At 33.9% G+C, this 18,027-nt stretch overlaps 2 protein-coding genes and 1 long non-coding RNA gene across 6 annotated transcripts; 1 reads left to right on the top strand and 2 right to left on the bottom strand.

Moving 5' to 3' along the window:
• Window positions 1–184: 184 nt before the first annotated feature.
• Window positions 185–5,095, bottom strand: Hr96 (Nuclear hormone receptor HR96). Its single transcript, XM_083095659.1, has 6 exons — window positions 4,506–5,095; window positions 3,394–3,872; window positions 2,535–3,320; window positions 2,234–2,450; window positions 1,718–2,137; window positions 185–1,409 (listed from the first exon to the last, which is right to left on the bottom strand). The coding sequence occupies exons 1-6, from the start codon at window positions 4,641–4,643 to the stop codon at window positions 1,212–1,214; spliced, it is 2,238 nt and encodes a 745-aa protein (XP_082951785.1). The 5' UTR covers window positions 4,644–5,095; the 3' UTR covers window positions 185–1,211.
• Window positions 4,513–7,445, top strand: LOC145969649 (uncharacterized). The gene is made up of 2 exons (XR_014438214.1): window positions 4,513–6,311; window positions 6,432–7,445. It is a non-coding gene; the product is annotated as an uncharacterized LOC145969649 (long non-coding RNA).
• On the bottom strand, window positions 6,545–17,897 carry LOC145969609 (uncharacterized). Of its 4 annotated transcripts, none has more exons than XM_083095670.1 (11): window positions 17,840–17,897; window positions 17,391–17,732; window positions 15,665–15,727; window positions 14,909–14,967; window positions 13,552–14,168; window positions 13,018–13,367; window positions 12,802–12,925; window positions 9,619–9,786; window positions 9,123–9,296; window positions 7,790–7,928; window positions 6,545–7,453 (listed from the first exon to the last, which is right to left on the bottom strand). In XM_083095670.1, exons 2-11 carry the CDS (start codon window positions 17,652–17,654, stop codon window positions 7,306–7,308), a joined length of 2,106 nt encoding a protein of 701 aa, XP_082951796.1. In that variant the 5' UTR covers window positions 17,655–17,732; window positions 17,840–17,897; the 3' UTR covers window positions 6,545–7,305. The 4 variants fall into 4 exon arrangements, with proteins under 4 accessions (XP_082951796.1, XP_082951802.1, XP_082951810.1 ...); XM_083095676.1 differs by having other exon boundaries at window positions 7,790–7,925; window positions 17,840–17,882; XM_083095684.1 differs by lacking the exon at window positions 9,619–9,786 and having other exon boundaries at window positions 17,840–17,873.
• Window positions 17,898–18,027: the final 130 nt, after the last annotated feature.

Below are 18,027 nucleotides of genomic sequence, written 5' to 3'. Positions count from 1 at the left end.
CTCTTGACCTTCTACCAATGAACGAACACAGATGATTAATGGATCCGAAAATGTCGCGTATCTGGTAAGTGACGCAATAATTATCATTGTCATAAATTTAACAGATTATATAATATGAGAAAAACTTTATTTGGAGATCCCAAGGAATTCATTGTCAACATGAAATTACATATGGCACGCAATATATCTTTGAAAAATATATTTATATCAGGATGTATCACAATATTTATCTCATGTACATTGCAACAGTAACATGCGTACACACAACACTTGCACACAAATATAATAGTATTCCTCTTATTCTCGTTTATGGCTAAAATTTATAATCACCACAATTCATATAGTCAGATTTGCATTGAAATCTCATTTTCTCAATACATCCTTTAAAGCACAAACTTTTAACAACACTTATAATCTTATATATACATATATAGATTTGTGAGAATTCACAGGCCTTGTCATATAAATAACGTATAATTATTTAAAATGTAAAATTTGACATTGTTAAAAAAAATATATATTTTTAATATAGATTTAACTATCCCCCGAGAAAAAACATGCGTCAAACAGCCACCTAGGAATTATTATGCTGTCGTTGTACACTTATTCTCAGTATGCGAAGAGAATGATATAAAATTTAAAGGATATTCTGTGGAATATGTTTACTGATATAACATTACATATCTAATATGAAGCGAAATATTGCTATCATTAAATATGATATTTTTACCCCAGCATTTATCTTAGCATTCAATCAACATTATATGTTCAAATTGATTTGCAATGAGAACTATTATTAAATTGTCATTCATATTGTTATCACTACTTTTCACTTATCGTCATGTGAGATGTCTACATTATATATTTGCTTGATTTTTTCTGTTGTAATTTCTACATATTCTTGATACTGTATCAAACTATTTTTATATTCTCTATATTTTTTATATGTGTATGAAGTCTTTTTGTTCCATCACGCAAACATTTAAAATTGTATTGCTATGTATATTTATACAGAGGCAGAGAAATTCAATTTTACTTATCATAATCAGATTTTTGTGAATTTTTGCAACAATGATATAACTATCGATTTTTTTTACTTACAATACTACTACAAATATATTTTAGCACAAGAAGTGCAGTTTTCTTAGTTTTTTAGTTTGTTTTCTTATTATATAGACAAAATGAAAATGCATGACTCTATAAATTAATCATCAGTGCTTTAAGTCGAATATTTCTATAAGCAGTGGCTCTACGCTGGATGGATTGACGTTTAAATAAACTCCCACAACTTCGTCATTTAATTTATGGAGTTCAGAAATCTTCTGTATTAACTTGAGAAATGTGGACTTGGCTTCACAACCAGGATAAACACTTTCCAGATATCGTCTGAGAAGATAATAGTATGAATTCTAGAAAAAAGAAAAGTATTGTAGTGAAAAATCTGATGCAAACGCGAAATCTTTTAAATTTTGCTTTATATCTCAAGAAATATAAGAAAAATCTACTAATATTTAATAAACTGTGAGAATTTACAGGTCTTAATTATTGATTTTTGTTTTAACTCAATCATATATATTTATAGTGATACATAGATGCCTCAAAATTCTAGGAGAGTCATAGAGAGAGTGTTTTATAAATTATGAGCACCTATAGTGCGCTATAAATAATCGTACCATAAATTGATACAAACATTTTCGAACTTGAAGATTTTACTGACCTGCTCCAATTTAATAACATCACTGTGCACGACTCTCGGTCTATCGGGAGTAAACAAAGTGATAGCGCTTAAAATTAGAATAATGTTTTCATCCCGCCATCGGGGATCGAATGTTCTAACGAATCTGGCGTGCTCCGCATACAAATTTCCCTTTGCTTCCTTCAAAACGTCAACTTTGATATTGGACATGCTCTCTTGGCTATGAGGTATTTTCCACATATCTTTATCTGGATCATAATTAATGGCTGATCTTAGAATCAACATTTCCGTGCAACCGCCTTTCAGTAAAGCTAACTGATCCTCTTGACACATATTTTTGAAGGCGTTTATTTTCTTGGACATTTTTATCAAGCGTCTAATCGCTATCGCTGTTAAATTTATAACATCCAATAACATTGGATCAGATTGTCCAGAATTATTCTGCAAACAGATATTTCCCATTATATACCTTATTCATCTTTATCAAATGCAATTCTACATAAAAAACCTAAAATTTCAAAAAAAGTAAGATTATACCTTAAATTTACATTCTTCGCCAACCAAATTTGTTATGTCATCATCTAGTGGAGCTAATAACGCTTTATTGGCAACTATCAATTCGTTTAATTTCGCTCTTTCAGCGTCATTCAATTCCCTACTGATTTGATTACCCCCGAAACTAGAAAATGCTGAATATTCCAACTTGATGGCTTCGCATAAGATAGACTCTATAGAATTGGCAGCAATAGGTATCCTGAAACAAATATCCAACTTTAACAGTGAGTTTCATAGCATTTTGTAAATATAATATTAATATATATTGAATATAGTCTTATACCTTTGAACATCTTGAAGAATATCTCTGGTAACATCGGCTGTATTTTTATTCCAATCTGTACTTATGCTAGGTTCTACATTTTGATTTTTGCATTCGTCCGTGTTGGGATTAATTAAACCTGTCAGGATCGGATTTTCGACGTGACTACTTTTGGATTTTGGCGTATATCTGGTGATATTGCTCGAGCTATCATTATTCCGCGAAATTTCTTTCTGAAACTGACTTCCTGTTTTGTTGTCACCACGCCCGTTACTCGCATCAGTTGCATCATTTTCCTCTAAAAATTGCATGATATGCGGATCCGTTGCCAAACACGTGGCCATATCAGGGTCCGTCATAATCTTCATTACTACCCTTTGATCCTGAAGTATCTTGGCGATTAAATTTGGATTATTGACGAACTTTGTAAACAGATTGGGATTTTGCTTGAACTTGGCGGCTAAATTGTTTCCGCTCGAACACATCTCCTTCGGCTTCTGACATATTGTTACGTCTTCCTTCACGAGTTGTGCCTGTGAACTCGAATCAGGTCGACTTGTTCCACTGTTCGATGCGCAATCAACGTACACCAAGGAGTTTTGCTCGTTACTTTGCTCAAATTTGGAGTAATTGGGCGCATTTTCGTCAAACGGAGGACTGTAACTCGATAGTTCGCTATTAACATTTACAAATTCGGAACTTAATTCTAGCGAATTTTGCTCGTATTCCGCTGAATTTGATGGTGTATTCTTATTATTTCCTGTATCCGGAGGTGCCATATTGAAATCGGTAAATGATTTCACGCGGCTATGAACAAACAATTTTGATTCAGTTTTTATTGATTCTTATTTTGTTTTCTACTATATAAAATTGATTGTACCTTGCAAGATTAGGCTTTGTACCATGAGTAGAATCCTTCAGCATGTCCAATGTCTTCGTTTCAGCGATATTCGTACTCTCCGGTGGACTCGAAGGACTAGGTACGCTAGCTGCTGTCACTGGGCTCATACTCTCGACAACATTCTGCCTGTTACCATCTAGATCTGTGTATTTTCTGTCTGATTCCCAAAAATACGTCTCTGTTGATGCGACTGAATTAACCGATATCGACGTGTCTTCAAACGTACAGTCATCCACAGAATCTTTTTTGATCTTTGATGCTTTGGCATTATCGGATTGAGATCGTTTCGTCGCGCGATTTTTCTCGATCTTCTTACGCTTTAGGACTTTGTCCTCTTCAGACATAATATAATCCTTGCGCATACCAATACTGAAGCATTTGTCCAAACGGCATTTTTGACAAAAGCGTCTGGTTACAGGTGTAATGTTACAGTTTTGCATAAAAGGGCATCTAAAGTCCTACAAAGAGAAAATATATATATATATTTTTAATATCATTTAAAATATTCAATTCACACAATTTTATATACTTACTGTGACAATACTATTATAAATTGAAAAATTTTGCATAAATAAGAGAACTCTTTATATCGATATGTTTTTACTCATTTTGATTAATCTTATGAATAAAGTACCACAATCTTTTCTATTAAATAAATGGAAAGTTTCAAGAAAATTGAAAACATCAATATCTTATCTAACATTCTTAACAGTCTTTTCAATCAAAACTTCAAGTAAGAATCCAGCTTTAAATCTAAAAGCAATCAATTATACATAATTGAGAGACTCAATAATAGTAGCCTCATGTTTTTAACAACTTTTATAAGAATTAGATCCAAATTCAAAGTTTCTCATGTTAGAACTGTAAGATTGAGATCAACTTCTTCTTAAAAAAAACTCTTAGGAAGAGAGCGCAGAAGTTACAAACAAAGAGCTCAGTGCAACGGTCTGCTTTAATCCTCTAAAAATTCGAAAAGAATTAGATTTATAAATTGAAGCTTTCTCGCATTAATTATAATCAATCTTTCCGAGTCTCCTCGAGGAGCGGATCAATCTGTTACTCCAAATCGAGGCAGAGGAGTGAAAATTCACCTTATTCTTCAGCGCATTCCTCCTGAAGAAGGCCTTGCAGCTCTCGCAGGAGACGGCGTTGAAGTTGTAGCCGAGCGCGCGGTCGCCGCAGACACCGCAGATCTTGGTGGCCTCCCTCGCCGGCTGTTCATCGTCCATTGCTCCTGGGGCGGCGTTCTGGCGAGCGGCGATTAGCACGTCTTATCTAACGCACAGGCTGAGTAACATCGTTCTCCTGTATCTCTCACTCGCTCACCCGTCCCGAGAACGCGCGACTAATTGCGCTTTCGCCGTGATTCACGTCAACATTGTTTATCTGCATTCGTGGACAGTTCGCCTGGGGACCGAGTCGCGACTATTTATCGTCCGCGGCATCACCATCACCATCATCATCATCATCACCTCTTTCTCACCGCAACCTCACGACGACCTCCTCTCCGCGTCCAACGCCCCTTCGCGGGGATCCGAGCGTACAAAAGCTCCTTAAGTGACCACCAGATCGTGTTCAATTGACGGCTCGGTCAATTGGCGACAGTTGACGAGGCGCGATGCGCGTACAAATTCGTTGTAAAACCCGTTCATACCGCAGTCCCTCTCCCTCCCCTCCCCCCGCTCACCCGCCACCCGCCCCGTCACCTTCCGTCACCGAGAAGATAGAGATACTACGACGCCGCGATGTAACTAGGGATCGCGCTCTCTCGTCCACGTAACCACAAAGAGAACTCCCGCGCGCGTCCACGTGTCTTCAAACGCGTTTGGGAGATTAATAAAAAATTGTGCGATGAATTCCAAGTCGATTTCTGTCTTTATCTGCTAACGGCATCGAAGCGTCGATAGGTTTCGAGATAGAATATATATTCTTCAGATATTGAATAATTAATTTCAGGAATTTTGCTGAACTTGAAGCATTGTTATATATCGAAAATTTGCAATAAATGATGCAATATCTTCGCTAAAATCGACCGCGAATTAGTCAGATAAGTTCTGTCGATTTTTAAATTAAGCTCGTGATTCCATGTATGTGATAAAAGGTGATTTTTGGCGTCACTGTGGTATATCAACCAAAGTATACCAGATTCTACCAGAACATTTTCGCGCGTTTGGTAGTTTGTGGCAGAGGTGTGGCTAGTCGTTTTGGTATCTAGCTGGTTGATACCACGCTATACCAAAAATGAAGCAGGGTACAAGATGTTATGTACCAGAATAAGCTCCGCCTCTACCAAAAACAACCTTGGTACATGTACCAAACTATCGCCAAAAATCGCCTAAATTAACAGATATAACAATAGGAGCGGCTGAATTTTTACGTTATCGAACAGAAATTATCAAGTAATATTTGTGATATTCTAATCGAACACTCGATAACTGATTACATAATTTTCCAATAATTTCTTTGTAAGAGAAACTTTTTACTAACAAATGTACTATATCTAGTTTACTATAAATGTCTTCTTTTCGAGCTTATTCAAGCTTTAAATAATTCGATTAAATATATATTGAGCTGTTACATATTGTGTGTGCTGAAGACAACATTAAAATATAAAACGAGAAAAATATTAACAAACTTACAATATATAATATCATTATGTAAAAAAATATTCGATTTGATTTTTATCAATTAATAGTTTGGTTCAAAGAGCAGCCACATAATTACAATTGCAATCGTCGTGAGAACAAAATTTGCATATTACACAACAAATGCAGGATCGATCATAAAATTATTTTTACATAGCACAGAGATTAAATTTGCATATGTCACCATTGCTGGAGACAGCTGGAGATGTCGCGGTTATGACTTTGGAAATCACTTATCAATTTGATTGGCTGGTCAGTCGACATTATCACTTCTATTCTCAGCGCGTATAAGATAACCATATTAAGATATACATATGTGCGTATTCATTCATGTTTACAAAATTAAATCACGCATAAACTTGATTAACGTAGCTGAAAGGGAGAAAAGCGCAACTGAGAAATATAAACATATCTCGCATAAGGAGAAAGCGATAAGATTCGTAAATTACGCGTTTCATGGGTATGTGTGAGAAAAGACAAATCTCTCCTCTTAAAAAAAATTTAATTAAGTTTTGCAATATATGTATACATATCATTACATTGATCCTTTGATGCCAAAAGGCTCATAAAGATAATCTAAATGGATCACTAGTCCATTTGATGTCATAGATTAAAAAACGATATATTAATTACAATTTTTGTGAACATAAATACTGATATAGAAGACATATAACAATACATAATAATATCTTTGCTTAAAGATATATTCTGTCCTATCATATAAGATTATTCTCTTAAAACTATAAATCAGCCCTAAATATATGTCCTACATTAATAAAAAATTGAGATATATGTATATTTATATATACATATATATTAAAAAATATGTATATATTTTCCGCAAGAGAGATCCATTGCTCAATAATCGAGCTTATTCATATCACTTTATCAAAGGCACACATAATTGTTAAAAAAAATCGTAGACGAATAGAGATTGAACCAGAAAATTTGTCTTAGCAAGAAGAATAATAATGTCTCGCGCAAAATGCGATTAACATCGATTTAAATATATATATAATATTTTAAATTTTGCATATTATTTTAAACATAAAGACACTAAAGAGGCACTGTGTAAAATTTTGTTTATCAGTTCATTAATCGAGCTATCTACGATTTGGAGATTGTTGCGATGTCTTATAAATGTTTGCCCGGCAGTGTTAACATATGTATAAAATTCTTATACATATCGAGATTATTGACAAGTATTTCTTGTTCCCATTTACAGCAGGATTGATCATAGCGGAAATTATTTTGGTGGAGTGTCAGTCAATCTCGTGCTTCCAATCTGCACACCGCCGCTGTAGAGCATCAGTTCCTCCTTCAAGTAAAACGCCACGATCTCGTCGATCGTCGAAAAAGACAGTTCATTCACTTTCGCAGAGCCCAGTGCGTATCTACACAATTTAAAAAATATTTTTCATATCAAACTTTATTAATGAGTTAATAAAAAGTATTTTTCCATACAAGTTATTCTTTCATATTTTCTTTTTATTAATGAAATAGATAAAAATAAGCAGGACTATTAATTTTCCAATCCTATAAAATGTTGATCACATAAGAATTTATATCAATCATTTAAGAGAGGAAAGGAAATTAATATAATATTTATCTCATATACATATAACACATGGAACTAATAAGAAATTATAGTCCAGTACTTGTGAGTAAACAAACTATATGGACAAAAGATATTTTACAAAGTGATTAAGTTCAATAACCAAAATGTATACCTATTGTCAGTTCTCTTTCTAACTGGAACATTATAAACCCTATCTTTATACCAAAGCACCAAGGCTAAGGGATTGCCAATGTTCGTTGTCGATGGTCTTAATAAAAAATATCCATCTTGTGGGTTACTGTAAGTACCTTCTGAAAACATAGAGTATTATATACAGGGTGACCCATTTTAACTTAGGCAGCCAAATAACTCGAAAAATAAGCAAGATAGAGAAAAATGTTTTAGACAAAAGTTGTATGGTTTCGAGGGTGCCATAAGATGGTATCATTGGTTTGACCTTGAAGAGTCATTTGAAGGTCACGTGAAGGTCACTTCAATTTTTTTAAATGGAACACCCTATATATTTTTACACATTCTTGTAGCTTATCTCGAGAGCTTTCCAAAACACTATAATTAAGTACCTTTTCGTTAAGTACTTTTTGAGTTATGAGGCTTGAAATAATTTCTTAATTTTACATAAACCGTAAAATATCTTGTAAAATATTCATTTTTCGATTATTTTACCTTAGTACTTTTACGTACAAAATAATGAGAGGAATCAATTCGTGTAAAGAAAACACATAGTTGTTTTGAAGAAAAAATATGTAATTTGCAATTAAGAATTCCATATTTTTTCTTCAAAACAACTATGTGTTTTCTTTACACCAATTGATTCCTCTCATTATTTTGTACGTAAAAGTATTATGGTAAGATAATCGAAAAATGAATATTTTACAAGATATTTTACGGTTTATGTAAAATTAAGAAATTATTTCAAGCCTAATAACTCAAAAAGTACTTAACGAAAAGGTACTTAATTATAGTGTTTTGGAAAGCTCTCGAGGTCGGCTACAAGAATGTGTAAAAATATATAGGGTGTTCCATTTAAAAAAATTGAAGTGACCTTCACGTGACCTTCAAATGACTCTTCAAGGTCAAATCAATGGCACCGTCTTATGGCCCCCTCGAAACCATACAACTTTTGTCTAAAACATTTTTCTCTATCTTGCTTATTTTTCGAGTTATTTGGCTGCCTAAGTTAAAATGGGTCACCCTGTATATTTAACAGTTACTTCACAACACAAATTATATTTGAACTTTATATCTTTCCATAATTAAGAAAAATATCTTGATAAGAAATATTTCTAGTTTTATGATACTCATATTTAAATTAAATATGCAATTTTACATAGATGCAGAATGTTTTGTAACCACAGAAATTTTTCTTAATATTAATAATTCGATCTTTACTAAAGCTTAAAATCAATTTTTTTTCGTAGCAACGAGAAAATTAATTTTTCATTATTAAATATAGCTTTTATTTACAAAAATTGTCTAATACATACGCTCTTCGATGAGCGCAGCCGCCTGTTCCCTCGTTACATTATGATACCACGGTTTGTCTATTAAAGATTGTTTATCGGGCGGCGGCGGTAGCGGTCGCGTGGCTCTCTCGGTTGACAGCGAAGTGTTACTGTCAGTATGAGGTAATGTGGCTGATTTTTTATCCGGTGATCGTTCTGTAAATATGTAAGAAAATCAAGATTAATATACATACAAATGAATGTTATATAAATTGATATAATATATCAATCTTTCCAACGGCTATTTATCAATAAATTTTTACATTCATTAAAAAATAATTCTAAACATTTTATATGTAATCGAAACACAATATTACAAATTGATGTAAAAAGAAATATAATTCAATATTATAATATTATAAAAATATTAATTTGTAAATAAGAGAAAGGGATGCGCACGATAAAATATACAATTCTAAATTGTTATTGTAGAGATAATTTTTCTTTTATTAAAACACAGCTCAGTCGCGTTACTAACTTGCTAAGTTAAGTCGAGCTTGTGTAAGGGCTGCTTGTGTTAAACATTCCGAGAGACTTGCTTGCCGGCGTATCGCTGTATTAAGCGACATATTCCGCTTCGTATCACTCATTAAACTTGCCATTATCGCGAATTCGTCACGTATTCCTCGGCGGATCGCGAATATGTCTATCGAGAATACAAAATCGTATAATATATCGTCACTGAGTTTTTTTATAATTAATATTTCCAACTGTCGTCTGACAACAATATTATATCGCAACTATCACAAAATTCGAATGCAAATAAATTTTTTTGTTTCATTTAATCAATGTTTATCCTTCCGAATTTGTGATCTTATTAAAACACACAACTGCAAGCCTCTGGAGCCACCCTAATCTGAGGAACGCGATGCAATCATCGCAAAGATCCTGACGAAACTGAGATTTAACTCTCTGGGGGCGAGCCCTTTAAAGGTCTATTTACACATATCCATGTGATGTGTCAGTATTGTACCAGTGCCGTGTCAGTAACATCCATGATGTATCAGTGATGATTATTTACATATATCCGTATAGTTTGATTAATTTGAACTCAGTATTTTTTGAGAATAGCTTATGGACAATAAATTAGCAATAATTGCTATAATTTTGGACGAAGAAAAAACAAATGAGACGAAGAAACGGAAGTAGATGCACGAAGTTATAGACTTGGATGCAAATAAAATATTATATTAAGTATAGTTTTACTGTAAAATTTTGCAGTAAAATTACACAATGAATATAATATTTCACTTTCATCCAAATCCATGAATTGAGCAAAGAAAAGTGACCTGCTTGACATCAAATACTTTACAAGTAAATTTACTGATCTCTATAATGTATCCATGAAAAAGCAAAAATATCGTTTGCAATATAATATCACTGTGGATACTGAACTAAGACTGATCGATTCAAATACGATGCTGCATCGGATGTGTGTGAACACATCCATCCAAAAATAAAAGAACAATATTTATTATCACTAATACCGATAGAAAATTACGGAACTGAATAGATACGGCACTTACACGTCACAAATATGTGAAATAGACTTAAATCATCGCGAAAAAAGAAGAGCGTTGGTCAATCCGTTGGTCTCTCGGCATGAGACATAGATGCATCCGAATAGCACATTTAAGAATATCTCCCATAAATTCGATCCAAAGAGTCAATGATTTCTTATAAACAACAAAGAAAACCTGATAAAAGGAAAATGAAATTTTCAGTATAGTCTAGTATTTTTATAAAATGATGAAATTATTACTTTCTATTACAATTCTTTATCCAACCTTTATCTACTAATTCTTCATAAAGAGCAAAAATGACAAAAACAACAATTGTCAATAATATGACTGATTATCAAAATAAACAAGAAAGATTAAAATTATGCATAGTTTTTTCTTATTCTAAACATCGTGAAAATACTAAGTATGTGTTTCCAGATTGGATATAACATACATATTTAATAATTTAACATAAAATTTCTATATAAATCTTATAAAAAATATTAATTAATAAAAATTAATAAAAAGTATTAATTATAATAACGTTAATTTACTATTAGATAAATATTTTGTACATAAATATTTTAAATATTTGAATAATAAATTATATTGCATATATATACATATATACACATTAACATATATATACATTAACGTTATATTAACATTAACATATATATACGTTCATATTATAATATTAACATATATATACATAAATTATATTGCATATATATACATATATACATATTAACATATATATACATTATGATATTAAAAATATGATATTAAAAATTGATATATTGTGAAAAGTAGAGAAAGCAAAGGATTTATTTCCCAAATCTATTCCCGTCTCTCAACAGAGTTCGACGACCTTCAATGAACCAAAAAGGAACAGATGTTCTATTAATGTACACTCATGTGTTGAGCCACACATAATCGCATATCGTATCAGAGTAAATACAATATATCACAGAATAATGCGTTATTCAATCCTTTTATATGTACCTGGCGGCTCAGGTGGCTGTGAATAACAACACGTAGATAGACCTCTCTTGATTCGCACTATCATATCGGCGACTTCATCGACTAGACGTATTCCTAGACCGCCTAGGAGCTGTTTGCTCAGCCGTAGATAAAAACAGGAACACATTCCATTACCTGATTTCGTTCTTTATCTTTCTTTTAACGATTACCGTTATCATATCCTTCCACACATGGGCTTTATCTTTTGATACATCTGAATCGTTGAAAATAGTGTATTCGGTATAAAAATTTATATTCCAGTTTATCGTTCCAGTTTATCCTTACGTTTTGTCTCTTCTTCTCATAAAATTCTGTAAGAGATATAAATATATTATACCAATCGTGAATGCGATATTCGTTTTTCCGTTTGCCGCGACACTTCACCGATGAAATCGATTCTATTTCTTTTCATTCATCGAAAATCAGTCGAAAATCTCCCGCGATTTATTTCTTCGATCTCTTCAGAAACCTTTTATTCATATCGACGAAAGGTCTCGCTCCAACTGCCGCATATGAAAAATACTGCGAGCATCATGAGAAATTGCGACAATGTCGATAACATATTGCGACAGCAATGGAACACTGTTTGAATCTATTGCGATCTTGATATCCAACAATTTATGAGAATCGTGCATCAATGACGGTGGTTGGTTCGCAACTACACGCGATATCGTGGCAATGCGCATCAGGTTGCTTGAGAACCAACGATAAGCAACATTTGCCAAACACATGTTCGTGAGAAGTTCCTACAAGTGATTCTGCACTTGTCATAAGCCCATAGCAACTTGCACTTTTTTCATTCATTGGACCGCATGTTTAGCAATGTCTAGTTTCGTTTAAATATCCATCTGTTTGATAGATAGGACTAATCACGTCCGCGCAAATAGTTCATATGTTCTAATTGCTTTTCGTTCTTCCCTTCTTTGAGCGGAGTATCCAGTAAAAATAGTTTTCCAATCCATTTTAAAATTAAATCAATAATTGTAAGAATTTGATGTAATAAATAATATATCCATATCCAATAATTAAGATTGTATCCTTATACATATTACATTATGTAATATTTTCTAATAATTGCGCATGGCAGATTATAAGGTGTGATATCCAGTTATCATAATGCTAAAAATAACACATACCTTGGTGTTTCTCCAATCCGGTTCTATTAGGAGGAGTTGGCGACAATTTGGCGGGTAAAGGAGGCGGTTCTTGTTGAACATTGTTTGTCCTTTGAATAGGGCTCAAGTAACCATTATCCTCCGGCTAACGTGTGATGGCGATATCATAAATAAATCACCAAGTCTTTCTCACAATTAATTACAATTCCAAAGTTGTATTTATCGAGAAAAACTCACCGTTTCCGTAATAGATTCATAAATCTCGTAGTCCTCCCCCTCTTCCTCGTGGCTCGTGGCACTGGGCGGTTGATAAACGCTCTCGATCGATCCCTGACGACCGCTGTGCAACGATTGCTTGCTGTCGACCCGCGAAATCTGCTGTACTTGCTCAATGATGTTTTCGTCGAATGTTTCATATTCATCCTCGCTCTCCTCCGTTCGCGCCGGCAAATTCGCCACGAGATCGAAATTTCTTATGGTGGCCGGTGGCGGTTTCGGTAATTCCTTATCGGATCCTTTCTTGATATCCACGGACGAGTAGTCCTTATTCTTCTTAGGCTCCGGCGGTGGTGGCACGGTCATCCTCCCTAGAGACACATATGATTCATAATATATACTCAGATATCGCCATTTGTTTAATCCTTTCGTTGCAAAGGAATTCGAGCAATGCAATATTTATTAACATCATGTTATTATCGATAAGAGAATTGCGCGCGATCTATGCAGAAAGGATTAACACGTAAACGCAACATGTTAATTTGATCAACTAACTTTGCGTTTTGCTTTGATCATTAGGAATATGTTGGTGCGTCTTCGGCGCATTATGTAGAAAGGATTTCTGCGGGAGCCTTTTGCCAGAATCTGTCATCGGGATTTTCCGCGATGGCAGTGCCTCAGGTTTCGGGCCAATCGCTGGTTTTTTTATCGGTTGGTTGTTCCTGCGCTTCAACTCTTCCTTCAGTTTCTCAGCTAAACTTTTCTCTAACTGGCTGTGCAACCTCGAGATATTTCTTGTCGGCGGTAATTTTGTCTCCTGGAAATTCGCATATATATTTTCCTCTTCATCTTGACAGGAAGATTCGCAATTGGCATAAGTCTCTTCCTCTTTCGGTTGTGTTATTTTCTTCGACGATCGCATCGGTATCCTACTAATCGGTATCCTATTATTCTGCAAAAACAGAATCTGTTTATTTTTAATTAGACTCGGTTTTATAGTTTCTTGCATATCGTCAAAGGAACTGGTTTCTTCCGTCGCTTCATCATCAAAATCGGTTCCCCAAGAACCGCTGTCGCTCAAGTGATCATCGTTCTGTTGCGCTTCTATAATTTTATTCGATAGATATTTTTCCGGAAATTTATTCAGTTCTTGCACAAAAGTCCATAATTTTCTGTAACAAATTTATTTTTAATATGAATAATTATATTTAATATTAATAATTATATTTAATATTAATATTAATATTAATAATTAACTAAAAATCATTATAAAAAAAATGTTAACCTTATAATAAATTGTTAACTGTTTTTATGACAGAAGAATAAATTATAATAAGTAGTATTTTGCATGAAATATGATGCAATATTAAATCGTAACGCGGCTACAGTGAAATGATCAAACGCAACCTACGCGGTAAAATTATGCACAACATGCAGTCATCGAGTAATCAAGTAGTCGCGCGAAACAAATATTCTCGCGAACAAAACTCTTATAATGGTATCTTTATAAAATATAAAGTTCAAATTATTAGCCACGTAATACATTCTTGGTTTCATCATTGATATATCAGCAGTTTTTTTAGCAGAAATTTATTTCGTGAAGTACTAAGATTTTCCAAAAAATATAAAGTGATTTAATAAAAAAACAAGACAATGTGTAATTATAAAAAAATAATGTGTAATTATAAAAAATGTATAATTATAAAAAAAACCGTTGCTTCTTGTATGACGCGATACTTTTCATTTACCTGACATTACACGAACACAACGAGCTATTGGCATACTGAATAATCAGATACCGTTAAGAATATGCTATGAGAAGCACGAGACACGATTCCACGAAGAGAAGTAGAAAGAACAGAAGGAATATACATATAGTTTAATGCGGACAGAAATAAAGCTGTTCTCTCACCCTATCTGCGGACGCGTGAGGTCACTCTTCCAGAGAGCCAGCTTCCCATCCGTCAAGTGCTGGAATAATTACAATTAATTAAGGCACAGTTAAGAGCGCACGCGCCGCCCTCGGTCGCCTCGAAATATTGCTATTGTAGCCGGAAAAAAGCAACCGGCAGCGTGTTATCAATGGAAGTGAACAGATAATTATTGCTGGTGTGTCAGCGTGTACTCTCTTATTACAATCGAGTCAGCGATTTCGAAAACACATTAGGCGGATGACATATATGCTTTTAATAACTCGATAGAAATTTCTTCTTTCAATCGTAAAGAGAATGCATAAATAAATTATGTAAAAACGGAAATATATGTGTGTGAAATTTGATAAGTACACGTAGCTATAATTTAGAAATCTTCTAGATCAAAATATATTTATTTAAAAAATTAAATAATTAGTTAAGCAATTAGTCTGAATATTAGTTTGAATGATATAATAATCAATGTGCAAAAAAATCGCGTGTATTATTTATAGTGGAAAAAAGTTATTTTAATTATAGTTAATATAGCTTCCTTAGTTGACCAAATTGACCGATTACGTCGCGAATGACGTGAAACGCGAGATTCTACTACAGCTCCATTTTTAGAACACCCTGTACATTCGGAGCGACTCAGGGGTCATCGACAGGAACACCAGTGAGGCATCGCGAGCCAACAAATGAGACGTAACCGGGAAATCGCTCGCGCTCCGACGTCTTTGTAATAATAATTCACTCACTAGCAACTCATCGCCGTCGATTTGCCGTTTCACCACTGCGTTGCAACATTCCTCCAGTCCATTCTGTAAAACGGGGAAATATTTTTAGTCGACAGGATGTGTATGGTGCGCTGATAACGTGTAAACACATACAGAGAAGTTGATATCTCTCACGTGTTAAGAAAGAATGTGCGTGACAATTGATAAAAAAAAAGGAAACGACTAAGTTATTAGTAATGATGTGTCAGCACAAACTTAATATTTAGATATCACTTTATTTTTCTGTCATTTTATTTTCCCCATTAATTTTCAAAAGTCACATGTGAAAAATATTACATCAACTCAAATCTCTAAAACAATATTATATAATATTGTTGATTTATTTATCGAGCTTATAAATATTTCCTTCTCGGTGTAACAAAAGTGAGATAAACTAAAAGCCTTAGACTAGGTTACACATATTTTTTATTTTAGATTTAAGACATTTTTAAATATGTGTCTATCTTTATCTTTCTTTCTAAATGAATAAAGACAGGCATTTATTTAAGTCTCGCTTAAAGTTAAAATAATGTTAGTGCAATCGGGTCTTAATAGGACAAAATTAAACAATAGTCGTTTAAATAATTGTATAAATAATTGTTTTAGAGATTTAATGCATTTTTAATGTATAATCTTCTTGTGCCTCGAAAATTAGTGAGGAAAATAAAATAATAATTAAGAAACGATAGAGTCGAAAAGCGATATTTAATCGCGATGCTGAGGAATTCGAGAAAGTTACGTAGAATCCGGAGCGTGCACGAAGAAATGCAAACGTCCCTTTCGCCGGCCGCGTTTTCGGAAAATAAATCTCCTTAACTCTCGATAATCCGGAACAAACTGCTTTCTTTATATTATAATATAAACATTACATTATAATTAAAATGTATTATATAAAATTAGATTTTTATATGTTCATGTATCAGAAAATTTTTTTAATATATATATATATACAATATATTTAAAAAAAATATATATATATATAATCCCCTCTTATAATTATATATTTTTAAATTTTTATATTAAAGTATAACTGTCTTGTAATTATATATTATTTTATAGCGAGAGGAAATTACAAGATGCTTTTAAATATTTCGTTATAATTTAAAACTTATTAAAAACAGAGAAACGTTAAATTTTTCACCCAAAAATTGATCATTAATTGCGGCTCAGTTCTTATTTTCTATGTAAAATAAATATATTGCAATGAATTGGATAATAAATAGATCCCTACTTTGGAGAATAAATAAAAAGGAAGTTATTGACGTGGAGGAAAATGTAGAGACTGCACATTAGAAGGACGAGGATGAAAGCTGGAAATCCTAGAAATCCTAGAAATCGTCCGCGCTTTTTCGTCAGTTCTCCTGACTATAACACGCTGCGCTATAAATACACGCACGTCGCGCAATTTATCGCTAATACACGCACGTGCGGCTCGCGTCTTTCGTGCCGTGTCTAGGTGTTCCCAGGCATTCACCGCGGTGCGCCTTTGACAGTCAGTGGTCGCCGCGAAACTGTCCTTGTTTACACTCTACACTCTCTAAATCCTGCGTATTTTTCCGTGCACTTCTATTTATATTGCTCGTCTCGCGCGTAGATATTTGAACCTTGTCAAAGTACGATAACAATGTACCTAGATGAAAGATGTAACAAGTTGTGATAAGACGCGCGATCATCGATTATGACTCACGACGCTACGAATTTGGCTCACCTTGCGCAGCAGGCACAGCACTTCTTCCGTGTCCCAGGCGGAGATATCGTCGAGGGCTTCCCTCCGCGACGGCCTCTTGGACATTGCAGCCGAGAGGAGAAAAAAAAAGGGAAAAAAAAACCGTCGCACGTGCACGTTCGCCGCCTGGCGGCATCTGTATCGGCTGTTTTTGCGGCCGTGCACAGCCGTCTGACAAACGGCCCCCCTATCGTTCCTCCCCCCATCCTCCTGGCAGCCACCACCCTCGCGAGAGTTGACGGCCATCCGCGCGATTGGTCACTTTCTCATCGTGCACCTGAGCGCCAGGTCTCGGATTAGACGAGAAGCTCACATTTCACATTCCTGTAAAAACGATAATCTATGTCAGCGCGTTGCAAATTTTCCATAAAATTGCAATAAAACGTATGCTTTATTTTATGATTTATATAAAGGATATTCCATCCAATTACTTTAATCTCGATGACAGATTTGTTGATCAATTTGGAGTCGATTTTTTCTTTAATAAAGATATGGAATTGAATATAACATGGAATTTAATACAGAATAAATAGGATGTTATTTTATAGGAGTGAATTGTCGAAAAATTAAATTTTGTTTTGTAATATTTGCATGTTATTTTTTTTCAACTACGGAAAAC

This window comes from Camponotus vicinus, unplaced genomic scaffold, assembly GCF_025532165.1.
Source record: "Camponotus vicinus isolate PSW18456_S1 unplaced genomic scaffold, iyCamVici1.0 SCAF_1, whole genome shotgun sequence".
Taxonomy (NCBI): domain Eukaryota; kingdom Metazoa; phylum Arthropoda; class Insecta; order Hymenoptera; family Formicidae; genus Camponotus; species Camponotus vicinus.
Note: the sequence above shows the minus strand (reverse complement) of the source record. Positions and strands in the feature narration are given on the sequence as shown.